The sequence below is a fragment of the Tetrao urogallus genome (genome assembly GCF_951394365.1).
Source record: "Tetrao urogallus genome assembly, chromosome: 17".
NCBI lineage: Eukaryota > Metazoa > Chordata > Aves > Galliformes > Phasianidae > Tetrao > Tetrao urogallus.
Window position 1 is genome coordinate 9,485,424 of NC_136830.1, and position 27,409 is coordinate 9,512,832.

At 41.9% G+C, this 27,409-nt stretch overlaps 1 protein-coding gene across 1 annotated transcript in view; it reads left to right on the forward strand.

Annotated features, from left to right (window-relative positions):
• Positions 1 to 20,068: 20,068 nt before the first annotated feature.
• CIT (citron rho-interacting serine/threonine kinase) overlaps positions 20,069 to 27,409 on the forward strand; it is a gene marked incomplete at both ends in the record, with an annotated part of 67,291 nt that continues 59,950 nt past the window's right edge. Inside the window, 7 exons of the mRNA XM_079543692.1 lie at positions 20,069 to 20,164; positions 20,906 to 21,047; positions 22,504 to 22,679; positions 24,341 to 24,442; positions 24,649 to 24,791; positions 25,638 to 25,731; positions 27,044 to 27,247. Of these exons, the coding sequence (XP_079399818.1) occupies positions 20,069 to 20,164; positions 20,906 to 21,047; positions 22,504 to 22,679; positions 24,341 to 24,442; positions 24,649 to 24,791; positions 25,638 to 25,731; positions 27,044 to 27,247 (957 nt within the window). The remainder of the gene's footprint in view (positions 20,165 to 20,905; positions 21,048 to 22,503; positions 22,680 to 24,340; positions 24,443 to 24,648; positions 24,792 to 25,637; positions 25,732 to 27,043; positions 27,248 to 27,409) is intronic.

A 27,409-nucleotide genomic window follows, 5' to 3' on the forward strand; every position in this document is an offset into this window, starting at 1 on the left:
GAGCCCGGCTGGGCTCTGCTGGGGAGGAGGGCGGCTCTCAATACCTTTTTACTCCGTAGTTCGCACCTGGAGAGCTGACTACAGCTTCCAGCAGCCACTGGGGCTTGCTTTCGTTTTCTGATTGTTTCGGATGTTCCCGGATAACGTTTGTCTTAACAGCGGCTTCAGTGAATGTTGGGAGTTGTAGTCAATTTCCTCATGGCACTTCTGTCTCTGGGAAGAGCCTTTACCAGGGGCAGGATTTCCAGGTAATCACAGTCCGTGGAATTGCTTCTTTCTTTATTATTATTATTATTAATTTATTTGGCTTTATGCCCCTTTAGATCAGGACACAGTGCAGCAGGGTGTGCCATCACAGCAGCTCAGATGGTGCTTCCTCACTTTCTCATGGTGCTTTAATTTCAAAGCAAGTGACTGATCCAGAAGCATTTTAAACAAAACTTGTGCTTTGGACTTCCAGAAGCCTGCAGAAATAAACGTTGGATTTATAGCTTTCATCTCTAGACTCTGCTTCCATGGAGTTTGTTCTCCTACAGACAGCTCAATTAAACTGTGTATAACCCTGTGCAGCTGCCCCAGCACATCAGACCCCAGCAGCTTTTTGGCTGGGACAGCGGATGGCTGATGCAGCTTTCTGGCATGGCTGGCTGCTGCCCTGTGACAGAGCCGAGGCACCTAAGAGCTGCTGATTATTCACAACGGTCAGAACATGAATTGTGGCAATGCACATTTCTCTCCGGCCATCTGGTGTGGTTTTTGTTGGGGATGTGCCCCAGGAACCCAACCCAGCTAGGAGGACTTGTTGATAGGTGGCCCCTGTCCTGGCAGTGATGTTTTTGTGATACAAACACCTGCTCTACTGAAACCCATTGGAGATGCAGTGCCTTGTGCCATGCTCCTGCCAGCACCCATCCTCCAATGGCAACTGTTGACCATTAGGACCCTGATTTCTTTTGCACTGGTGACCCAGAAGTGATTCCTCCTTTATCTCCTACCAATTCCCCAGGCACCAATTTTTCCAGGCCTTTTGTCCTTGCAATCAGCTGGGGTCTATGTGGCCAAAAAAGTGGGATTTGCCATAAGGGGAGATGGCTCCAACAGCACTGCTGCTTTTACAAGAAGCCTCTGCCCTGATGCAGGAACCAGGCTGTCACAGATTTGTTCATCGCTGTTTAGACAGAGGAGGGAGATTAATGATTAAACTGATTGTGAGCACCTTCTGCTGGAAGTGCCTACTACAGCAAACCAAGCCTGGTGTGATTAATGAAATCCATTGTGGCCACAGTGTTCATCTCTAATTCTTCTTTCGGTGTATAAAACGAAAAGAGATTAGATTGAGATGGTTTTAATCCCTCAAACAAAGCCTGAAACAAACCCCAGAGCTGCATCTGTTTGGATGGGGAGGGGAAAATGCTATTGCTTGATGGAGGAGATGTAAATCAGTGCTATGTTTTGCACATATGGCACTGCGTCTCTGTCCATAGGCACCTGATTGCTGTTGCTGCTTCTCTTCCCCTAGATGGGCTCAGATGTGTCCTTGGAGAACCACAGCCAACAACAACAAAAAGGGCTGATGATTGCACAGATCCTTTGAGAGAACTCATCAGGATGGACTGATTCAAGCACGCAGAGAATTGAGATCCAGTGGTGTGATCACATCACAAGTATGCATGGCATCTCATCCAGGATGTATGCTTTCATGGTGGCATTGGGAAATGAGGGTGAAAATAACATATTCATATAAGAGAGTGGTGTAAGATTGTTTATAGGAGAAGTGATCATTTTTTTCCTTCTCAGGTGAGAAACTAGAAAAGGAGCAAGTAGCAAAAGTTAGTCTGACTTGGACAGGGATAAGGGACGTGTATGGGAACTGTTGAGTCCTGGCCTGAAGCACTGATGGAGCACCTGGGAAAAGGACCTGGTCAGCTCTGGGAGCACAGGTGAAGGCAATTCAGCCGTGTGATAGGAAGGGATGGAGCCTGGCTGCACCTCTCTTAGACCTCATTTAAGGGCTGGCTGCCACTGGGGTAGGTTCTGTGGTTGGAGATCTCTCCCTTGTAGTGTTTTCCCTGTGAACCTGGATCTTTGGAGATGGGTGAGCACCTTTCCATTCACACTGTCCCTTTGTTATTACACCTCCTGTGTTGCCATTCTGTGTGTTGATCTTTCTGATTGTTACAGGACAGCACTTTATTCTTCAGTAATTTCCCCTTCCTGTTTTTCCCCATCTTGTGATAACCCAGCTCAGAAAATAAGCCATGGGAAGGCTGGAGAACTCACCTAAAGGAGCCACTCAGGGCAATTTGCTCTGCTGGATGGGTTCTGAAAGGATTGAGATACTGAAACAGGCAATCCAATTTAAGCAGCAGATAGAGCTGTGTGTGTTGTCCTCCCCAGAGGGTCAAGGAGAGGTGAGCTCAAAGCTGCGCAGGCTCTTCAAGCCCAGTGTCAAGTGCACTGTTAGAAGTGGTGCTTTGAAATGAACACTGCCTTCCAGGGATTCCACTGTTGGGTCTCTTCACAAAGGAGGTGTAACAGAGGGTCTGGATCTCTTATGGTCACACCAGTTAATGCTGGCATGCACTGAACTGCGCGGTGCGGGTGAAGCAGGACAGATCATTTTGAGCACATCTGAATGGCTACAAATCCAATAAAGACCCGAGTGCTTCCACTTGGGCTGGGAGGGCAGCAGGCAGAAATGGAGTGCTGCAGGCAATCATCCTTTTTTATTTAGAGGAAGGAGACTGAGAGACAGGAAAGCAGACTGCTGTCCTATGCTTTTACAGCTCTTTGTGATGGGAGAGGAATTTCCATCAGCATCCTTAGTCTTCCTGCTGGGGGCTGACAGTTTTGCAGGGAAGACGGCACACGTTCTAAGGTTTACTTTGCCATTCTCTCTCATATCTGAGTGATCAATTGCTTGATTTTTTTATTTTTATTTTTTTTCTCTTTGATTTGCTGTGCTTTCCGACAAAGGTTTGAAGTTATTTTGGTGTTCTACGTCCATGCATGCTGAGGTGTCTTCCATGTTGCTCAACCTCCTGCTGCTGTCAGATGGGCAGCAAGAGGCACAGGCAGATGAGGAGAGTTTGCTCAGAGGTTGCAGTTGCCCAGATGAATAATTAAAAGCGATACGTGTCTTGCTTTCAAAGCAGGTCAGAACTGCAAAGCCAGAGATAGCACTCCTGTACGACCTTTCTTCCTCTTTGCTTCCCTAACATCCAAAGCTATGTGGTCTGTACGTGCCCAGGTTCTTCCCAGTGCCAGGGATGGGAAATACAAGATGGGAAAGTGATTGGTGGGGATTGGCAAGGGGGAAGAGGAATGGAAATTTCTGGTTTAACGGAAGGGAGGAGGAAGCTGTTATGGGTGTTAGCCAAGCAACGTGCAGCAAAACAGAAGACCATCCTGATTCTTCCCAAGATGCCAGGTCCCCAAAGAGTTCCCAGCAGGCTTGTTTCCCATGGTTATCAACATAACGTCATTAAGAGCAGAAAAAACACTGACACCAAAGTGACTCATAACGCTGAAGTTGGAAGAAATAACTCTTGATTGCTTAAGGGTACAAAAACATGGCCTGAGTGACTCAGTACTGCCTAAGGACAGAGCTGACACCTGGCTTTGCTCACTCCACTGCCAAGCTGTGAGGAACAAGGGATGCAAAGGGAAAAGAATAGGATAATGGATTGAACTTGTTACATGGCACATATGAGCATCGTGCCAAGGCATCTGTGAGTTAGGGATATAAATATATCCTGCTGTAGCTTTTAGTCACTGTTTCAGGTGTGCAGTTTGGAAGAATGCCATAGCCATCTCTCCAGACCAAAGCGCACACACAGAACTATTCTGGAATTTGTGGAGTCATGCAGCCAATATTTCAGGCCAACTTGAATTGCTAGGGGTAACAGTCTGGCAGTTTGACTTGGTTTTGCTCCTGGTCCCCATGGGACAGGTGATGTATGTGCCACTTTGCACCTAGGATCCTTCTTGACTTAACTACATCTCACTGAGGAGGAAAAAAAACTCTTGTGGCAGATGGGGAAAGTTTGTTCCAGGCAAACTCTGGACATAGAGAGAGTCCAAGCTGAGCATTCAAGTTCTTGTTTGCATTTCTTCATAGGCATCCATTAGGTCCTAACATTGCCTTCAGTGGTGTTGGTCACCATACTCTTTTGCACCCATTAAATGATTAGGTGCGACTTCAGGCTTTGTGGGGGAAAAAATATTTCTTTAGGACCATCTTATTTTGCTTCTTATGTATATGTTATGATTTGCAGTGATTCATAAAAGAATGATTATCTTTGATCATTAGACTGTAATTGAGCGTGTTGACATGGAGCGATCTTGGTTGTAACTCAGGCTCCTCACTCACTGTTGTGGTCACTCGTGTCATGACAACAGGAGCTCTACCAGGTATTTGTGTTTCATTGAACAATATGTTGTTATGGAAACTGGTGTTCTGTAAATTATCTGAAGAGAGGCCTGATTCGTTTCTTGGGAACAAGAAGTTTGTAAGAAAATGTAGAAGATCTATGGGTCATTAGCTACTTGGTGTCAATGGCAATGCCATAGCATCCTGTGCAAGATGTGACCAGTTGACCTTCACAGCAAATGTGTGCCAGTGGATGTGCCCAGCAGGAGCTGAGCTGGTTCCCATGCACATTTATGTGACCCTTGCCAGGTGTGGAGAACACAAAGTGCCATCTGCAGGGCTCATGAGCTCTTAGCGCTTTGCCCTGGCTTTGCTGTGGCAGGAAGGATGTGTCCTTTGGGCTTTGATGTTGAACTGTGGAGAGTGGGGACTGAGAGACATGGATAATGTGATCTGAGAACCTTTTGCTCCTGTTCAGTCGCTTACCCTTTTCAGGCAGATTGTGTATGCTGGTTTCTTACCTTAAAGTAAAGGAATGAGCAGCCTTGAGGGACTTCTGCTTTGGGGTATTTTGTCCAAAGAAACCTACCTTTCTGTCTGGATCCTCTTATTCACTAAATCCAAGCATGGAACTTCTCCAGACCTGAGCTGTCACCTCATTAGGAGCCAGGCAGTGCTGCCTGGGTGGAGGCATCCCGGATATGTGCAGTGCAGAAGCTTTCAGAGAGAGCTTTTGCAGCCCTCATTACCTATGAGAGGAGAAGCTTTTCATCTCCAGAGCTGTTTCTTCAGCTCTTTTCAGCAGCATGAACTACGATAAACATGTGGGTGGAAAACCACTGAACAGAAGTAATTAAGTGGCTCCTGGTTAGCTGGAGCTCACTCTACATGGTTGAGGGGCCCTGCATTAGTGTGAGTCAGGGAGTGCTATTCCTCAGCATCCTTCTCCCTTTTAATGCTTGCAAACTGTGTTTACTTCTTTCTTTTAAACTGACTATTGAAAAGGCTGTTGTTAACTTGTATGTACCATCCTGAGGCCATAGTTAAATGCCTGCCCTTCTTGGCATCAGGACACAGAGGATGGGCAGGGGTCAGGTAGGGTAAGATTTCTATGTGTTAATGGGATCAAACATGGAAATATTCCTTCTTTTCATCTTGCCAGTATCAGTTCAATCTGGAAAAGTTACATATTGCTTCTTAATGTTGTATAAAAACTAGATTGCACTGCAGCAACTACTATGTGGTACCTCACAAGAAGTGGAATGCTCTGTATTGAAATGGGTGTTCAGAAAGAAACTAGCGGAGAAAAAGAAGGATGAAGTAATAAAACTTCTCACTGTGTGACTTTGAGAAGACTAAGTTCTGTTCAAACTGCTCTTTCCTCCTGAAACAGCTTTCAGCAAGTGGAGTTGGGATGGGAGATACAGAGATGTCCGTGTCCCCAGGAGCGGTGGCTTTGTGGGATGGTCTGAAGCACAGACCTCTCCCCCTCTTGGCTCTGGAGGGCACCTGGAAATGTCCACATTTCTTCTGTCTGGGCACAGGGAACACTGCAAGTGCAAGGAAAAGAACTTCCAGCCAATCATTTGCTTCCCAGTCTGATTAATGGGGGGTTAATTTGGGTGTTGTCATCTATCTTGCTACAAAAATATTCCATTTATAATCTCTCCAGGAAAAAAAAACACAAATCTGGTGTTTTCACGTTCCAGTTACTGGTTTCTAAATCCCCTTTGCTTTGCCACCTTTCTGCCTCACTGAATGGAAGGTTGCCAGACTGGCGTGTATCTCTCTGGGGCCTGCTGCCCACATAGCAGGTAGCACATTCCAACTCAGAATAGCAGAGTAAGAGTTTGTAAGAGTGCAGGTCAGCTTGGGCTGGCAGGGAAAGAGGTTTGTTTGCTTTGCGTGTTGCTGTATGAGAGTATTTGACAACGAAATAAAGCTCAGTATGAATAATTTCCATTTTAAGCTCATAGTTATGTATAAGACTGCAAGAGGGGAAAAAATTGCCAAATAATAGCTGAGACATCACTGAATTATGGATATTGGCTTCTGTTTAATTACTTGCAGACTGCACCATCCTTCTGGAAAGGCAACTGCAGGACTTTCTGTAGCACTGTTCAGCTTGCCTGCATCTGGCAAATGTCATTCTTTGGGATTAGAAAGTAAATTATTTTCCATCACTTCCACTGCTCAAAAGAAAAGAGGAAAAAAAAAAAAAGCATTTTTTTTCCTATCTGGTGCTTTGCATCACTAAGAGGAGCATAACTTTGGAATCTCTCTCATTTTTCTGCTATGCTGTTAGTGTAGGAACTCGGTACAGCCCTGTGCTAAGCCTGAGGTCACTGCTTTATAGTGACATTAAAAATGAATTAGTAGGGATGCTCTGGGTGCTTTAGGATCTGTTCCTCTCACCTCCCTTGCACTGCAGCACTAGGGGAGCACATCTCAGCATGTGGGGCCAGCAGGACTGAAGTCCCCTTGGCCTGTATATTCTGGGAAGTCACCATGCATATTTGGCTGTCACAGCTCCATCCAAATGTCCCTGTATCTCTCACGCGCGCGCGCACACACACACACACACACACACACACACAGAGCCATCAGGCTTTTCTGAGAACTATATTTCTTTATTTTTTTGAGGTGGACTCCCGAGGATGAAGGAAGGGAAAGCTGTAATCACAGCTGAAGTCACAGGTGTGTGATGCTGATGGTATTAAAGAGCTGAATGGAACATGAGCTTGAGAAGAGGCTGCAGAGCTTGAGATCAAAACATAAGAGGCATGGAAAACATGTAAGAGGTTAGCCTTATGTGCAAAAAAGGAAAGGGGAAGGAAAGAAACCATATTACAATAGCTTTATTGGTCACTTATTAAATTGTGAGATAAATCACGTTTGTAATTTAAAAGAAGTATTTCTGTATTCTTGCTGGGAGGACCTAGTTCACACTAGATGTAAATGTGTTAGGACAGAAAAATCAAAGTGCTCAGATGCTGTGAGGCACTCCCATCAGATCGCAATGCCTTTTTGAAGCAGTAATTCAATGATTGATCAGAGGAGATCTAATTAGCTAACCACATTAAGTGGAAAAAGCAGCACCACGAAGAAAGCAGTGATGCTCTGGGTTGATGGATCTTTGCTCTGCTGCATGGTGGGGGTGTCTGATGGAAAAGGCAAAGCTTCATTCAATAGATGACCTAAAAATAAACCCAAAGATTAAAAGTTTCCTTTGTCTTTCTGCCCTGCCTTTCCCATATTATTGCTCTGCATGCTCTGAGATGTTTTAGGGAGCGCATAGACCCTATTTGTCACTGACATATTCAGCATTCAATTAACTGCTTAAATCTAATATTCACCCACACACGAGCTATGTGGGGGTGAAATTTAGGTAGGAATGTTACCTTAATAAAGTACCTTCTATTCTTGTTTCCTATTTCAAATATTTTCCTGTCTGCAAAGGCTGGGTGAGCTCAGTCACATTGGAAATGATATTCATGAACGTGTGGTGCAGCTCTGGTCTGAGCTCACAGCCCCCTTCTCCCATGGGGTGTGACAGCAGTGTGACCTGCAACGTGCCAAATGGGAGACGTGACAAACACGAGGCCAAATATTGTTCAGTGGGATTGATGAGCACTTTGGCTTGTAAAAGGGTATAGAGATCAAGCACACGTTTTGCTTGCTTGACAGCCTTTGGCCTTAGATGCAGAGAGATTGATGTATATCTACAGCAACTCAGGTTCTCCATCGGAGCCTGGTTAGGCTGACTGCTCTTTTGCATGTCTTGTGCTCTGCATTGTGGTTCTCCATCTCCTGGAGATCGGGTTGATTTCTCAAGCTTCCAGTATGTTCCATGGCAAGATGTTTAGAACCAGATGAAGTCAGTCTTGTTGGATGGGAGGAGAAGAGGCTTCGGAAGTCTTGTGAAGTGTCAGATATAGCCCTTCATGAAGAGCTCCATTAATTTTTATATTGCCCCTCACTGCTTTGATTCGAGGATGTTGCAGACAGAAATACATTCTATCTCCCAGATCTTACACTTAAGTGAAGAAACTTCAGCTGAAAAAGGCCAAAAGAGATGAGGCAACTACTTCCTGAAGTGCTGCTTGAACGCTCCTACCAAATGAGCCTGTGTGACTCACCTACACCACACAGTCTGGCCCAGAGCTACCAATCCTTTCTATTTCTTGGGTCAGTTTTGTGCTGCTTGTTGTCGGTGATAGGTAAGATGCATGCTGTATCAAAGTTACTCCATTTTTTTTATTCCAAAAGGGTAACCTATATACAAATAACAAGTATTTGTAGCTTTGTCCTTGAGATGTTTTTGTTGTGCAGTGTTTTGGAAGTTTCTCCGTGGGGGAAAAAAGCTTCCATATAAAATGATATGTCTGCAGAGCTTGTGAAATACTGTGCTACTCTTTGGAGCATGCTAACATCCTTCTGAGCAGAAACCTCCCCAGCACCTTGCTGTGGGTATGGTAAAAGCAAGCTACTGTGACTTCTTATTGCCTCTGCACGCAGGTCACCCTCGGTTGCTTCCCTTTTTCTCCTGATGAGTTACTAGCTCAATGAGGTGAAGTGCTATAGCCATCAGAAATTGGACAGTTGTTCAGCTGCACAGCTGGTAAGTTATCCCAGCAGATTACCTCCAGCTAACGGGGGAAAAGCTTGAGGTTGTTTATGAGAGTCGTTTGCTCAGGTGCTATAGCATTGGTCTTTAAAGCTGACAACAAAATCTGTAATAATGGAATCTTTGGAGAAGTGTCTGTCTCTGAGCTTCAATTAATGCTTTGTTTAAAAAGCTGAAGTTTTAGTTGTATTTGCAGAAAGTTAAACCGAAGGTGTCTGATATATGTTGGTACAGAATCATAGAAGGTTGGAAAAGACTTCCAAGATGATCCAGTCCAACCTTTCACCTACCACCAGCGTTTCCCCAATAAGCCACATCCCTCAGTACAACACTCTTTGAAAGATATTTCTCTTAATTTTATACATACATTCCTAATATGCTGCTATTCAACTTTGCCTGGTTTCTGCTGCCATTAGTTTTCTATATCAGCTGGTACTCCATTAAACTCTTCCTATATCTCAGTTCTTTGGAGTGTAAGAGTCTTTTGGAAGGGTAGGAGAATGTTGGCAAAGTAATTGTGTTTATAAAACAGAAACATTGTGTTTGTCTTTATTTACAATTATTGTAAGTGGAAATGGATCTATTACTTGTGTTTCCTGAAATTAGATATCCCTCATTCAGACACCTGAAGACCCATTATCAATGCCATAATTTTTGTTTTGCTTTGTTTGTGGGAGAGTCAATGTCCTTTATTGGCCCATCTCAGAAATAGCATCTCATTAGTTGGGCACTGATTTAGAATTCTTTTAATTCCACATATCACTAAGGCATATATGGCACTTCCAGGGGAAATCAAACCATGTGGAAACAATAAAGACTGGCAATTACGTCTGATCAGCAATAATAATCTGGTGTCCAGGGAAAAAATAATGACGTATTTTTCTATTGCAACCCATCAACATGTAGCAAAATGGTAGTTTTGCATTTTTGACCCATTAGAAAATTACCAACAGGCTTTTTGTTTGGAGGGGGTTTGGATGAGGGGGAGGTGAAAAGGCAGACAGCGGTAAGGACTTGCAGCAGATTCTGATTCTTTATTTTGTTTGACCCGACTTAACAAGCTTCCTCTGTTGAAATATCACAGCCTATGTTGGGAATTATGTCAGGAAGCACAATATGTGCAGTGTGGGTGAGTGAGCTTGCATAAACTGTCAATGAAGATCAATTATAGGAATTATTGAATTGCACGTTAGAAAAGTAGCAGATGACTTTTTGCATGCAAGCGCGGTGTTGGCTATTTTTGTCTAAATTAAAATACAGCCATACAGGCAGTGAGAATTTGTCACTAAGCATCACAAGCTGCCCAGGTTTATTGATTGTTTTTTTTACAACTGAAGTCCTGCAGTCCCGTGGTTCTGGCACGAAGCACTGAGCAAACGATGCGAGAGAGCATCGATCCACCAACAGCCCACAGTTTATGGGCAGCTTGGGCAGAAGTGGCTCCTGATAAGAGAGTTGACAGGGAAGAAAAATGTTATTTAGCAGCTGCCATTTTCTGATCTGCTGGGACTCCTGATAGACGCAGTGTGCCTTCCTCTTCATACCACGGCTGGGCGTTGCACGTGAGGGTGCATGAAGCAGGCTTTTTATGCCTCTGGTGATTCATACATATCCTGTTTATTGGAAGTTGTTGAAAGTCTGGATGGTGCTTTTGCCCAGGAGGTGGGAAGACGGGCTGAGGAGCAGCCATCCTTTAGCACTCGCATGGTGGCTGCTCTTGGCACTGCCAGCATTGCTGTGGCTGTGCTGCCTCGCTGAGGAATCCCAGCTTGGGAAAACACAGGAGCAGTAGATTTAAGAGCTCTTTTCAGCAGAGGAATGGCTGTGCTTACTGACAATAACGAGGAGATGGATCATCTTTTGTTGTTGGCATACTAAGAGGCATCCCAAAGAAACCCAGAATACTGAGAGGATAGAGGACAAATGGACTATACAGCCAGCATGAAAACACTCTTATTCCAGCATCTTGTATTTGGAGATGAAGGCTTTAGAATACCTGTTGCTGTTTTCATGATGGACTGAGTTGATGCAGAACTCGGCATTCCCCACTGCTTTCCCTGCTGTCTTATGGAGGATTTTAAGTAGGAGCCGGTGGTCAGCATTAAAAGGGTTGCTGGCAAATCACAGTCTAGAACTTTCTGTCATTTTTATTTGTCATTTTGAGGTTGGCTGTTGGGCTTTTTTCTAGTAATTGTTGGGTATGAAATGCTGACTGACTTCTGTTTCATGAGCATAAGGTTTAATGAGTGCATTATTTAATATGGCCCAAGAAATCTGCACCTCTGTCTTTGTTCCCAAGAAAGTAGTTGCTATGAGCTGTTTTTTCACCCTCTGGAACAATTCATAAATGTGGTTTCTGATCTATTTCAAATTTCAGAGTGTCAATGCCCAGGACTTTTCATTGCTCTGAGGAAAACTGGATGGCTGAGTGATGGAATGAGTGGAAGGTGGAACATATTCTAGTTTTGTACTTACATGATTCTCTCAGTTACAGAGGAATTTGAAACACAAGCATAAAAACACCTTTAATTAAACACTAATTTTTAAGACCTAAGGAAGGAAGTCCATCTGCAGTGCTTTAAGAAAAGTAGTCCTCATTCTTTTCTATCGCAAGAAACATTCGTTCCACAGAAACTCTTCTTTTATCTGGAGTTTCCATTCTTCTTTCAAAGCCAGTATTTTAATATTCACCCATCTGTTAAAAATGGCTAGATGCAACTTCTTGGAGGACTGTGAACACTGCAACCATCTCCCACCGTTTATTTTTTCCCTCCCCATTTGGTCTTGTAGCCAAACAGCAAAGGAAATGTAGAAGTGGAAGAAAGCAACGTGAGCCAGGCCAACAGCAACTTGACCTGCAGCACAGCCTGCAAATGTCATTCAATCCCTATTTGAACATCAAGTTGTCTCACCCTTTGTCACCGCTTTCTCTTAATCCTTTCTCATCACAATTCTTATAATGGAAAACTGCTTAAATATCAGAATTCTACAATAGTTACTGTGAAATATTTCTTGGCCTTCAAGCAAACAGTATAGAACTAATTCTAGAAGAATTAAATAAAGTAACATGTAGGCTGCCATGGCTGATTTCTTCAAGACAGGAATGAACACACCCACTCAGAGCAAGAACATCTTAAATCTGTAAAGTACCAAAATCGTGATTCCAAATTAAAACATAGACAGGCAATCAGAACTGAATTCCTTTTAGTCTTACCTGGAAGAGTCTTTCTACATTAAAGCTGTCATTGACACATCTGATGCTCTTATTTTTACTCTGAACTACTGCTACTGTTGCTCTTTCATACTCTGTTCAGGCCTGCCACCATCCTGCACAGCTGCTGTGCACAGCTTGTTGTTTACTGCAATAGCTGGAATAAATATTTGAAAGCTAAAAATCAGAGCTTCTTTTAAGTCCAGTTGTAAGAGTAAGTCAAGTCTACCATTATATCTTAGATTAACTCACCACAATTAGTAACGAGGCACTTCAAAAGAGTTTGCATAACCTTAGCAGGTTTACTTAAGTACTAAAATAGTTGTTTTTTTTTTATCTGATGCCTCAGTCTGAAGGTATTTGTTATACTACAGGTGTAAGTGAGTAGTTTTGCTTTGCTTTTACGTAGCAGGCCTTGGAACTCCTCATGCATCCATCTAACCCAGTGTATTCCATGAGACTCCAAACAGTAACCAGATCCATCCTCTCCAAACTCACAGTGGGACAGCAATCCATGACTCGCTTTCAATGCCACCTCCCTAACAGCTAAATTAATTCTCATTCTTCCTTTCTGGAAGTCGGCCAGAAAGATTTATGGGGATGTGTGGTTCTGCTGCTCATCAGGGTTGGATGTGGCGATGTCTGTTTGGCTCACCTGTTTCTGCCTGATCTCAACGATAGAGATCAACTAAGTGAGAGCCTGCTAATGGTATCAAGGCAGAATTAATCTTTTGGGGGTGCTTCCCCTTGATGGTGGTCAGAATTCCAGTCTCTGAATATAGCACATGGACTGGATTGAGTCAGAACTTCTTTCAATACAAATCAGGACCACAGGAAGGTGAGGGATGCCAGGTTTCTGAATGGAAGCACAGCACGTGGCACTGAAGCACTTATCACCATCCCACAAGCAAGCAAGTTATTGTTGTTGTGTCTTTCATGTGGATTTATTGATTTAGGACAAGGAAAAGTCTTCCTTTGAACCACCAGAATTCGTTTGTCTTAGGAGCAATTCAAGGTTAAATTGCTAATCAGTCTTAACTGTGCTCTCAACTGAATTTCATACCTTCGTGATATAGTTCACATTTTCCTTTGGAATCTGGGTAAAATATAATTGGTATGACCACTGTGTACACAATTACTGTATTTAAATTCTAGGATAATTATTTTGTTGCAACCTGCAATTTCCTGATGATAAGCTGTACCTGTATTGTTTGAGGCTCTATCTTCTAAAAGAGCTCAGTATTACCTTATTTTCCACGTCACAGAAAGTATGCAAGTGGTTCTTTAGCTCCACTTAAACCAAAACAGCATGTTTATTGTAATTGCTTGGATGCTTTGTCAATTTTGCATTAATTAAGACCCTGTCACTTGTTGCTCTGCAACACACAATTCCCATTATGTCATGACAAATTTAGTTTCCAGCTATTGCAGGGGGTGCTAATGTGAGCACATCAATATTCATGTGTCTTGACAGATCGTGAGCTTTAATAAATTGCTTTCCACGGGATAATTTTTTTTTTTTTTTTTTTAAATCAGGGGTGTTCCCATAATAGCACAAAAGGAAGCCTGAGGGATGACAAGGATAATTTGCTTTTCACCGCATCTAAAAATTAATAAATTATTTATCCGCTAAGTAATGATATACTCGTTGTATGATAAATACATGAAAGGATGTGGAGGACAAATGATGAGAAAGAAACAGCTTAATTTCATGTGGCTAAAGGTGCTTTTGCTTCTGATGTTCCCAGGTGTGCTCCTTTCCTGCAGTCTCTCATTCTTGCCTGCCCTAAGGAGAATCTTCTGTATTCTTCTGCCTCCACTGCTGGGACCCGACTGTGCCATCATACAGTGACAGTGTAAGGTACAAGGGCTGCTCTGAAAGTAACGCCTCCTACTTTATGCTGTTGGCCCACAGCGTCGGAGGCAGATGGTGGTGGTGCAGCAGTAGATGCTGAGCCTTCCCACCAACATCCCATTGCATTCTGCTGCTGCTGTGGCAGATGGGAGCAGAGGAGCAGTCTGACAAAATGCTGTCTGACATGGAGGTGTGTATGAAGAAAAAGCACGGAATTAAGTTTCTCCATGTGAGAAAAAGGCACCCGCTGACATCCACTGATGCTTGCTGAACGATTATGGAGGTCTGCCAGTGGGTGTGAGCACAGGGAGGTGGTGCATTTCAGCAGTGTGACAGTGGGTCGTGTCCATTGGTGCAGATTTCTATGAGTGTGACTTGCAGACTCGTTGTCATCACTGGTGAAAATACACGGATAATGGTGGTGACTATTGAAAAACAGTGTTTTGTAGCTGAGAATTAGCTATATAAATAGTGCTACTGTGCTCTTTTTTGTAGTTCCTATGGAAATAAACAGGAGGCATTACTTTCTGAGCAACCTACATATAAGATGTTCTTTTCTCTACGAATGTGAGACCTCTTTTACAGTTTTAAGGCAGCAGTTGTGCAAAATACCTCCATGAAGCTTTACTGGAGTAATAGTTTCATTTTAAGAAAAAAAAAAATCTGACACCATCAGATTTGGCATAAGAGTTCTCTCATTTCTCATTTAATTTCATCCAACACTAAAATAAAGTACATTTAGGGCTGAACAACACTCAGTTGAGTGCAGTTTGGGGAGATTCCCACTGGGCTACTTAAAGTAATACTGCCAAATCATTCACTGGGTAGGAAGGAGAGGTGCAGGTGACACCTTGGCTTCGAGATGAGAATCTAGCAATAGATTTGAATATAAGTTGTGGTCATACAACTGAATGGGAAAGCGCTGATCAGTGTAATTGCAAAGTTACAAAAGATGCTGTCTTATTTAACCATAAGAAAGAGGTGCATTTAACCACAAGAGAGATGTGAAACTTGAGCCAAGAGTGAGGCTCAGGAATAAGAGGACAAAAGTTTAAATGTCTTTTTAGTATAGTAAAAGTATTTGTATGTATGTATTTGTAAAGTATGTAGTTTAGTATAGTAAAGTAGTAGCAGTAAAAGGTGCTTTCCTGAGCACTGTACAGACTTTACTCTCTATGCAACTGCCTCACGAATTTTGGCTTTTTTTCCTTAGAAATTCCCTTTTTCTCTATTAATCACTTGCTCACAGCCTGATTACTTGAGAGTAGGGACCACACTCTTTAGAGAAGAGTAGGCCAGCATTGCTTGCAATATTGGCTGCAGGTCTAAGATGCAGGTATTCCTTGTTATTCTGAGATCCCCACGTAGCTTCCTTTACAAATGCTTAGGTTGCCTACAAAAAGGATTGTTGGTGACTCGGTTACCGTTTCATTTTGGGCACACCAGAACAGTATGGTTCAGTTTTGGCTTTAAAGGTAGATTCAACATAAGGCTGTAATGTTAGAGCTTGGTGGCATGGACAATCACCGAGTGCTGTTTGGAGGATTCGGTGTGAAGAGCATCACAGGTATCTGTTTGCCTTTTATTAAATAATTAAGAATATAGATGATGGCTATGTAACCAGTAGGAAGGCTACCGTGTTTATTTAAAACATTATTTTAATGGATTCTACTTGTGTAAATATAAAGAAAACTGAAACACTGTATTACAAAAGTAATGAAGATAAACTTTGGTGATACGTGAGCACATTGCTAATGCAAACAAAAAAGGCCTTCAGCATTTCAGTCAGAATAACCTTGAAGAATATTATCAGATGTACCTCGGTATCTAATTTCTAGTGGAAGTGTAGGGAAGAAACACCAAGAAAACCATGTAGGTGTCCTAAAGTTTCATTTCCTTTCTGCTTATCCTGGGAGAATAATTGCAGAGTGGTCTTCTTCCAAAAATTACAAAGAGGAAATTAAAAGTACTGCAGAGGAAAGACAATGTCATTGTTTTCCTAGTGATTATTTCTCTTTGCCATCCTAGGCTTCTCTGGAGAGGATGTTACTTGCCTCTTCCATTGCTGTTATTCTTCAGTACGTACTGTGCAAATATGTATTTTTCCTATAGGTGTGCATGACTGTCACAGCTGAGGTAGATATTTTGTAATAGTCTGGGAAAACAAAGCGGAAAAAATGTGGCAAGGAGCTAAGCATTATTTAGATCCCAATAATGAAAGGTGAGAGCTGCTCATTATTGAGGGTTGAAGACAGACAGGAGGAGACAGATCAGCTAAGTTCAAAGCACTATTTTGATGCAGAAATTGGTTACCCAGCTGTGCTCAGGTTAAGGCTAAGGAAAAAAAATAGATCTTGGTTTATTAAAATACCTTTTAATTACTGTTGGGTTATGGAAAAGCCTAGAGCTAAGATGGAATAATATACATATTAAAATATTTTTATATAGATCAGCTTATTTTTATATAGATCAGCTGGGTTTAAGGCCAGCCACAACATTTAACGATAACAAAAAGTCTCTGAAAAACTTGATTTATTTATTTGATCCACGTTCTCTGGAAGCTTAGATTGCAAATTGACACCAGCCAAAATAGATGGAGTAGCACTAAGATTGGAAACAGCAGATTTCTGAGGTAGGACAAGAGAGAGGAGTTTTTTCATCACACTCAGCTCCTAGAATTGTGATGCATGAGCCTTCTTATTACCTTCTAGCCATTGGTAAGTCTTAGGAAGTTAGCTTGCAGGGAGCAGTCACAAGTGTCTTGCTGCTCCATAGATGAAGGCACTTAAGAATGATGCTGCTGTACATACAGAAGTTCACAGACAGGTGGTGTTAGGGATCTGGCATCTCCCTGTCCACTAAAATGTGGCTATGCTAGTTTGGATGAGAATGAGCATCAGGTTCTTGGTGAAGAGTTAGCATAGTTGCTTGTCTGATCTTCTGCTTTTATGTATATGCAACATAGTCACCTTGGCACAGTATACAACAGCATGAGGGAGGAAATTTTGGCCGAGGAATTAAAGGGGAATCCCTACTTTTATTAAAAAACAAAAAACCAAACAGATGGTACCCAGTTCAATGCATGGTGAGATGTTGAAACACGTTGAGCACCATACTGGGACCTGATTAGCAAAAATCATAGAGCTATTCACTGTTTGTTTTTGATCAACCTATTCATTTAATCGCAGGGAATAACCCCTTGTTTTGTACAATTGCAGGCTTCCTCATGATCCTTCAAGTGAAGTGAGGTTACTCACTGGAGTAGCTGATGAGATCAAGAAGTGAGGTGTAACTTTGCTGTTAGTATACTGATTGCCCGTGCTCAAAAATCAGAAGTATGAAGGGAATCATTTTCACTCAGAGACCTCAGGTTTCCTTTAAGTTGGAGACTTAAAGGAAAACGAAATACATATTGGCCTGAAAGGGCATGTATTTTTCACCTGAGATTCCAGAAATGGGTTTAATTACTGAAATTGCACTGCTTTTCTCAGTCTCCTCAACACCCTTCATCACTTCATCTTTTTTTTTCCCCTAACATTTTGATAACAGTTTGGACACAACTGTATTTTTTGCTGTGTTTCATTTCATAAGTATACAGTCTTGTTTGTGTGAGTATCTTACACAGCAACACAGAAGTCAGTATCTAATCTGTATTACTTATGTGATCACAGCTGCTTCTAGCAAAAGTATGTATTGAAGGATGTTACTGAAGGGAGCTCATCTAACTTGAGCCCTCACTTGCATTATTAAGAAAAATGAATCTGTCCCAAGGAACGCCAGCTTCCTTTCTTGGAGGCACTCAACAGTACAAAAACAAGGACAAATTCGTTATGGAAAATTGAGTTATAAACATGAAACATGCTTTAGTAGAACCTCCTGAGCAGTGGAGAGAACAGTTATCTGACAAGCAGACTTCTTAGCCAAGCAGGGCTGTGCAACTTATTTGGCTGGTCTAACAAATCCAGGCTTTTGTGTGGGACACCCAGAAGTAGTGTTCTCATTGCAGAAGAGCAGCCTAACGAGGATGAGGTAAAAGATTTAATGACCCGTCTCCTCAGCCAGGTTGTGGATTGCTGTTCTATGCCAGCCCAAAGGGATGAAAGGAGAATCAGCCACACCTTGTAAGTTGAACACAATATAGAAACGATCTTCAGAAAAAGATCTCAGCTTTGTTGCTTCCCCCGTTTGCTAAATCTAAACTGATGAACAGATATAGTAATTTCCCAAGTGGCATTAGAAATAGTGTAGCTATTTATAAGTGATTTTTGGCATTTACAAGAGATGGCATTTGTACAAGGTAGGCTGGAGAAGGGGAAAGTCAAAGAAGTGCTAAGTTCTCCTCTGCAGTTGGATGGCAGACAACTGAGACTTGTCCAAAATCTTTAGACAAGATGGAGTTCCAAATATCAGTGTGGAATTTTACTAAAATGCACTAGCATGAAGACTGAACAATTTATGAAAAGGAAGCTCTTTGGTGCACTTCTTTTTCAGAGCTGATCACTCTTACACTTTGCAGTTGTGGATGGGGTATAGGCAATGACAGCGTCCTGAGTGGAATCCAAAAAGCAAATTGGCTGTGTAAATTAGGTTTTAAAAGCTCTTTCAGGCTTAATAACTTGAAATGAGCCCAAATATGTAGCTCTGAGGTGAGAAATACATTAAAAATGTCATTGTTCCAGAGGTAAAGTGGAAGAGGTAGCATGAAGCACAGATTTGTGAAAAATGACTTGTAGGAAGTCATAAGGTAACAAAGACAACAGTCTATGGCTAAATGTCAAACCAGTATAACTAAGATGATTGCTGGATAGCAAGACATGTTAGGTCACTATATGGCAACTTGGTTATTTGAAAAGAACACTATCCTTTAGATTCGTATTACCAGCTCAAAACCTGCCAAGACACAAGGTGCACTTTGCGATGGCACCCTGTGTTTTCATAACCGTGCCGTATATGTGTGCATACAGGACCAACGTTTCACACTGCTGCTCTCCACTGACATCACTGCTGCTGCTCTGCTGCTAAACAAAGTCATGCTGCATTCCAACTCAGCATTCTGATGGATGGCACGTCGCTGCTTTGAAGACGAGGCCGTGCTGGCGCCGCTCCATTTGAAAGCTCGTTATCCTACACATGAATAAAATGGCCACACGTCACAAAAAGGACGGAAAGGTCAAACGAACATTTTTAAACCTGAAAATGTAAAGCTGCTGAAAACGTTTTTATTTCCCCTCTGGCAGTCCTAGCAGGCAGTTTGCAGCTGCCAGCTATGACGTCCAGCCTACAGCTGAACCGGCTGCAGCCCCAGCTACTACAGAATGAGTCATGTCTGCAACGGCCTGGGAAAAGAAAATAAATAAATAAGCTACAGGACAGGCTGCACACACGCTAGGTGTGTAGGGCGCTGCCCGAGTGCTGAGGGCTCTCCATTTCATCGCTTCGCTGGGCTCTCAGGAGCCCCGCGATCCTGCCCAGTGTCGCTCTGTGGCAGGCAGGGCGGGCCGCCGCTCACAGCCGTTACCCGCTCTGCTCGCGGGTGACGCGCGGCTGCGCCCCTGCGGAGGCCGCGTCCCCTCAGCACCGCACTTCCGCCGGGCCGCGCCTCCCGATTGGTCGAGGAGAGGGAGCGGGGCGCGCGCCGGCGGAAGTGATGGTCACGAGGATACGCCCCGGCCGCGTTCAAACCTGGATGGCGGTAAAGTTGGGGCTCGCGCTGCCGGTGCTGAGGGGACGCGAGGCGGGAGCGCGGGCGGCGGTTCCGTGACACGCGAACGGCGGTGCTCGGGCTCTGCCGGGAGTGTTCTGTTCTCCACCTACCGCCGTTCTCAGGAAACACGATTGTTTCGATGTTCTGAACGCTCTCGGCTGTCCAGTTGTAATAACCTTTGTTTCTATGGAAATGTACCTGCAGCTTAGGTTCTCCTCTCACCTTCTTTATTCTTTTACTCCTCGCTCAAATGCCTCTCCTTTTTTCAGGTGCCCTTTTATACGAGATAGGCTGCCGGGATGCTGAAGTTCAAGCACAGTGCGCGCACCACGGCTGACACGGGTCCTATGGAGCCCATTGCCAGCCGTGCCTCTCGCCTCAATCTGCTCTTTCAGGTAAAAAAATAACCACAAACATCTGTCTGCAGTTGGCTCTGCTCACCTCAGGTTTGTCTGTGTCCATCTCGGGTGTACCACAGCCCCGCTCTCGTTTGTGTGGATCTCAAAGCACACCTGTGGGTTATGTTTTTTTTTTTTTAGAGGAAGGGGTAAAGGAAGGAGATCAGCTGTTAAAGTTCATTTGCACGAAGTTGAGTTGTGCATCTGGTAATGTTTTAATATGAGTGGATTTTCCCACATAAAGATGGAATATTGCATTCTGTGTCTTCTGATCCACATCCTTTCCACGGGAGGTACAGCTGAGAGTTTGTCACGAGGCGAATTTCCACAACCAGCTGCTGTTTGATCCTTTGAGGTGCAACAGCTTCTCCTTCTGGAACTAATATTGATGCTGATTGCTTTTGTACCATGAATAAAACATATGGTGAGGTGTCAAGGACAAGCAGTCGGATCAGAGCCATCAGTGGTTGTAGATAGATCCAAGAAAGCTGTGATCTGAGCTTTAACAACCTTTAGAAGATTGCTTTGTCTAAAGGTAAAGTACCTGTAACAGCCATTACGTTTAGAAGTCCTCAGTTGATATGTTTACCTCGTGCTTCTGCACTGTTATTTGTCTCATCTCTGAAAGAGTGATTTTTAAATGAATAATATAGAATCTGTTCTATACATATGTTATTGATTTGGGGCTTTTCATTGTTGTCTGAGACTCCATCTGCTGTTGCTTCTTTTTTATTCCAGGGGAAGCCACTCTTTGTGACTCAACAGCAGATGTCTCCTCTCTCCCGGGAAGGCATCCTCGATTCTTTATTCGCTCTTTTTGAAGAATGTAGAAACCCTGCTTTAATGAAAATCAAACACGTTGGCAACTTTGTCAAGAAGTGTAAGTGCTGCTTGGAGTAGTTTTTAGGTGTTGTTTTAAAAGATAGTCATTAAGAACCTGAATATTTAAATTATGTTATAGTTGCTTAAATTTGTTGATGATTGTAATGTAGGACTTGCTTCTTGCTTTTTGTGGGCCGACTCAATATTGCAAAGGGAACCTTGGCAGCTTACTAAACTTTATTTAGGTCGAGAAAGGCGGATTGCAAGTGGCTTTTGAAGTGCTGCAACTCAGGATGGATATTAGGAAAAATTTCTTCTGAGAAAGAGTGGTGCCGCACTGGCACAGGCTGCCCAGGGAGTGGTGGAGTCACCACCCCTGGAGGTGTTCAAGAACTGTGGAAGTTTAGCATTGAGAGATGTGGTTATTGGGTGTGGTGGGGATGACATTGGCAGTTGGTTTAGATGATCTTAGTGGTCTTTTCCAGCTGTAATGATTCTGTGACTCTAATGTTCACCTTTCCTATGCTGTATTATGTTTCTAGTTGAAGAAGCATTTTTTGTTAATGCTGTATAATGTTCCAAGTACATGCAATAGAATGATGTTGAAAGCAGGACAGATGAGGAAAAAAATACATAGGAATAATTTTGCTCATACTTGGTTCTTTCAGTGTGAAGTAATAGTTTCAATTCCACGTTTTATCCATATTTTGCACTGTGTAACTTTTTAAAGTAGCAATCCTGTACTTCAGAAATAATTCTGATGGATGAATGAGGGCTAAATATTGAAAAAGTGCTCAAATACTTAAAATAAACAAAAAAACTTCATCAACCTTTCTGTTAAGAAACACAAAAAACTGGGTAAACAGTGATCTATCATGCTCTTTGTAAAGTTCCAACCAGCAGTTTTGAGTTGAAAATAATTGTCTGATAGAGCACGAAGAATTTTTAGAATGCTCTACAGACAGCAGTTATCTGTCACAGTGCATAGTGGTTGAGACTCCTCAATGGGAAACCTAAAGTAACCTCTGAAAGAAACGCCTGTGGTTGTTTGTTAGACAATGGACTAGTGCCTCCCACAGGCAGAGGACTGAACCCTGCCTCTGGACTTGCAGAACTTGACTGCCTCAAGCCCTGATATTTAGTGAATGTGCTTCGTATTGGCAAGGGATAGCTGGAAAGAAATTAGAAACAAAAGAGGCTATCAGCCTATGGTGTGATGAATGGGACAGAATTATGGTTGCTATGGGAACTGTCTTAGCATTTCCTGTTTCTTTTGTATGTACCATATTTCACTTTTAACTATGTATTAATACTGTCTTTTTTTAGTGTTATATATACTGTTTTTTTTAAGAGGCATATTCTAGAATGATTTAACAATTCTTCAGAGCCTGGAATGAAAATATTCTGGTTTTTTTTTTAATTGTTGTTGTTTTGTTTTATTCCCCATAGCGGATGTTGTGTTCATTATGAAGTGCCAGTTAGCTAACCTAAAAATAAATGTCTTATTTTTATAGATGCAGAGACTATAGCTGAATTAAGGGAACTCCAACCCAGCGTGAAGGATTTTGACGTTAAGAGCGTGGTTGGCTGTGGTCACTTTGCAGATGTAAAAGTAGTAAGGGAGAAAGTTACTGGTGATGTGTATGCTATGAAGGTGATGAGCAAGGAGTCTTTGTTGGCCCAGGAGCACGTATGTATTTTTTTTTTCTAATGGCAGGGGAACCATAAACTGCAGTTTGATGGGCATTTTCTTTTTCTCACTGCTACTATTCTTAAAAATAAATCTTTTATAAATTTACAAATTTCATTTAATGTAAGTATGGGATAGGAAGAATAATCTTGTATTTCAATGAAGTAGTGTAACTGTGTGTAGTTTTGCTGTGTCTAAAAGCCATTGTCTCAGACCATGAATCTACTGGGAGAGGTGCCATGCAAAACAGGAAAACAGTTCTTGTCTCAAAGAGCTTATCATCTAAATTGTAAGGCTAGAAACAATACATGAAAAAAATGGAGTCTATTTCGATCAGCTTGATGAACAACTCAATATGGCTTAAATTTTCAGGTAATCTGTTCATTAAGTCCTTATTTCATTTTAAAGAGCAACATAGAATGTCAAGAGTGGATGTGATGGCAAACTATGGTGACTGATATCCTACAGAGAGCCTCTCACTATCTTGAGAGACATGTAACTTGAAAACTGAAACAAAAAACCCCAAACAAACAACAGCAAAAAAACAACCCAGCAAGGTAATGATAGTGAAGGCTGTTACCACAGTTTGTTGAGAAATGGAAGTTAATCTTCCACTGATAAGAGATGGCCTGTGAAAGGCCTCATGAGTCTTACAGCAATATCTAAATTAGCTGTTCCCAATATATGGCTGCGGTGAAGTTGCTCCTGAGATTCTCTAGTTTCCAGCATTCTTTGTGGCTGTCAGAAATGGAAATAAACTATAACTACTCTTGCTATGGCACAGGTTGGCAAGAAGAGCAAACTGTGTTGTTACTCACAATATGACACTCAGTGAAAGTAGGGAACAATAATCTAAATGAACTATCAGTATTTCTGTAATTTCTTCTTGTCCAGCACTATGTCTCAATAAAGGAATAGTTGTGATAACAGGATTTCAAGAAAAAATTGTATTTTAATATTTACAATGAGTTTATTACTAAATTCAACTGTTTACAAGGGTAGATAATGGCAAGTCAAGGGGAAATGGTTTTAAGTTGTTTGAGGGAAGATTTAGGTTGGATATCAGGAAGAAGTTCTTTACCAAGAGAGCAGTGAGGTGCTGGAACAGCTGCCCAGAGAGGTTGTGGATGGGGCATCGAGGTGTTCAGGGCCAGGTTGGATGGGGCCCTGGGCAGCCTGGTCTGGTATTAGGTGTGGAGGTTGGCTGCCCTGCCTGTGGCAGGGGTTGGAGCTTGGCGATCCTTGGGGCCCCTTCCAACCCACGCCATTCAATGATCAGCTGTGAGGTGCTACCCTATAATTGTCCTAGCAACTTTTCTTCTTGTTTGAGATTAGTTTTATTTTATTAGGGCCAATCCACGATTGCACTTCAATCTGGTAGATACTTCACCAGTTTGAAAGGAGAGCTGACCTTTTCTTCAGGGACTATTCAGTGGCCAACAAACTGGACAACAGAAGGTGGGAGGGAACTGAAAGCACAGAGGAGTAATATTACTTTTTTAAAAGCACGCGTTACAAGGAAATGGCATTTAATGGTTTCTAAGCAATTTTTTTTATATAATGTCTTTGGCACAGGCTTGCATCTTTCTAAAACCAGAGAATTCTAATGTATTCCAGCCCATTCTCACCAGCATATAACTGAACATTTCCTTTTTTTGTAGGTGTCATTTTTTGAGGAAGAACGCAGTATATTATCTCAGAGTACCAGTCCATGGATTCCACAGTTACAATATGCATTTCAAGACAAGAAGAATCTTTACTTGGTAATGCTGGTCTTTTTCTTCTCTATTCAACACTGTTAACGTTGTTACACTTAAGTACAGTGTGGTGTCTGAACTGTGCCTATGTTCTGCAAATTTTCCAGTGTTCCATGCTACTCTTTGACGTGTATCCAGTGTGACATGGGAGAGTAGAATGGAATACCTTTGGTATATATAAACTATATCTCTTCCTCTAAAATTCTATGAAGGTTATGGAGTACCAGCCTGGAGGGGACTTGCTGTCACTCTTAAACCGGTATGAGGACCAACTAGATGAGAGCATGGTGCAGTTTTATCTTGCAGAGCTGGTTCTAGCCATTCACAGTGTCCACCAGATGGGTTATGTACACCGGTAGGTAATAACTGCTTTGCATTACATGTAGTGTTTAATCAGTATCATTCCAGAGCAAGTGTTCTGGAATAGAAAAATATTTTCCAGAGCAAAGACTTATTTTTTTTTTTTGGTACCAAGCAGTACAAGAAAGTAATGGAATTGTTAAAGTTGCTGTACCTGCTTGTTGAAAAGGGTGGTATAATATTTTGGAATAGTTAAATACTGCAAAACTTTCTAAGAATTATATCAAAGCATAAAGGCTACAACTAATTCGTACTGTTGATTTATCCCATTTGTTGACGGGTAGAATTGTACATTTCCTGTTTTGTAGATGTCCTTTTTTTAAAGGAAGATTTATTCCATCACTCCCGAGACTTGGGATGTGTCATTCAGTATTTCATGTTCCAAGCAGCTGTAATGGTTGCATTTAGATCATATATATTGTGGCTTTCTAGTGTAAGGTGGCTGCCTGGATTTGAAAGGTGCACGGAGTAAGCTGAGTCACTCTGACTTCCTTATGTTACTGTGAAACTTCCAGTGCTCCAGTTTCTGCCCGTTGCTCCTTTTATTGTTGCTTGCCACCTTAAAGAGTCCACCTCCATGAACTTGGCTCCCGCAGTTTAGATATTTATAAACAGTTATGAGATGAAGGCATCTTGTGATGATGAAGGGAATTTGACCAATTTCATATTTAATTGGAAGCAGAACAGCAGTGGGAAATCAGACTCCAATAGTAATGCACTGTTAAGGTTTTATGCAGCTGAGTGTATGCTCAAGGGTAGCTGAAAATGGAGTTGCTCTTGTCCACCTGTGACACTGGGGAAAGACACAGAAAGGCACTGATTGCTTTCTTCTTGCTTGCAGAGATATCAAACCAGAGAATGTTCTTATCGACCGGACAGGGCACATTAAACTGGTAGACTTTGGGTCAGCTGCCAAAATGACAGTAAACAAAACGGTAATCATTCAAGTTTTGTCTATGACTTGTATGGACATTACAGTCAAAAAGAGAAAACTAACTTCATTTGTGTTGCCTGATTATGCCTTCTTCTTTCCTGTCCAGTATGGAATCTGGCTGTGGTGACATCTTTCCAGTTATGACAGGCTTTTCAAGCATAAGCTTGAGTATCTTTTGCAGCTCTCAGTAGATGAATATTCGCTTATTTGAGTTTTAATACATAAGAAGGGTAAAAGCAAGTCTGCTGTCCAATGGTGCTGCACTGCAATACCAAATCATCCTTCTAGAGATACTCACAGGTATTGAATATTATGTTTAAAGAAGGATGTGAACTTATAATTGTTTGTAATTGGACTGAAAATTATGTTTGCTGTAACTAAGGTGGCATAGTTTTGAAGACAGAGGAGCTCTTGATTAAAATGAGTCACATTCCAGCATTCTGAAATCCAGCTTTGCTCACAAAAAAGCTCTATATTCATAGCTGTGAAGAAGTTGAGCTTGTATTTATAAGATGATTTTAAATTCAGGAAACTGCATGCAATTTCAAGTGATAATTTCAATTAAAATAGATTTAAGTGAGCATATGAAGTTATATATCAGATCCCTCACTTGTTTCATGATTTTTCATGTCTCATAACATTTTGTCAGTATTGTGACTCTTTATACTTTGTTTTCCTCATTCTTTGTCAGTGCTCTCTGCATTGCATTTTCCTGTATGGTTTTTTCCTTTGTGTTACTTACCTTTTCAGTCTTCTTCAGGTTTCTGTTAGTATCCCTGCTGTTTTACTCTTTTCTGCCACTCGGTGAAAAAAAAATTATTGCAGTTCTCATTTCTGAATTACCTTTTCCAAACATTGATGAAATTTGAACATTAGCTGATCCTGAACACAAGGCAAAGAGGCAGGGATGACACAGAATGGAACAAGGCCAGGGAACATTAATGTTTAAATGTGACAGGTTCTTTTTTTTTTCAACCTTCAACTATGATGTTCCCATTAATAACAGAGTGCTCAGGTGTGCATGCTGCTCAACACGTCACTTTTCTGTAGCACTGTTCTTTCTACAGTGCTGCTCTTTTAACATCAGCTGTACGTGGCTTTCAGTGACAGCTCTAATATTTGTACTCCTTTTTTATATCTAATAATTCCTTGTTACACTAACTTCAGTGTTTTGCTTATCAGTCTTGGTTACAATTACTTAAACTTTACTTGCAGAACTGAAACCGTGTCTCTTGTCTCAGGGAGTTTTATTACCATGATCAATGAACAGAAGTGCTGTAAATTCACTTGGAGCGTATTTGCTTCTATTCCAGGTAAATGCCAAGCTGCCTGTTGGCACACCTGATTACATGGCACCAGAAATGTTAACAGGATTGAATGGGGATGGCAAAGCTTCTTACGGTCCAGAGTGTGACTGGTGGTCCTTAGGAGTCATTGCGTATGAAATGATTTATGGAAGATCTCCATTCACTGAAGGAACTTCAGCAAAAACTTTTAATAACATCATGAATTTCCAGGTAGAGATCATTGCTTTTATGTTGCTGGGTAAAAAGGCTGTAACTAAAAACTAAATGTTTTTACAATTGAAAAAAGAAGGTAATGTCTCTTACTTTGTCATGTTCATATAAAGTATGTATACTTGAAATGAAACGCTAAAAATCTTATATATACATCCTCAT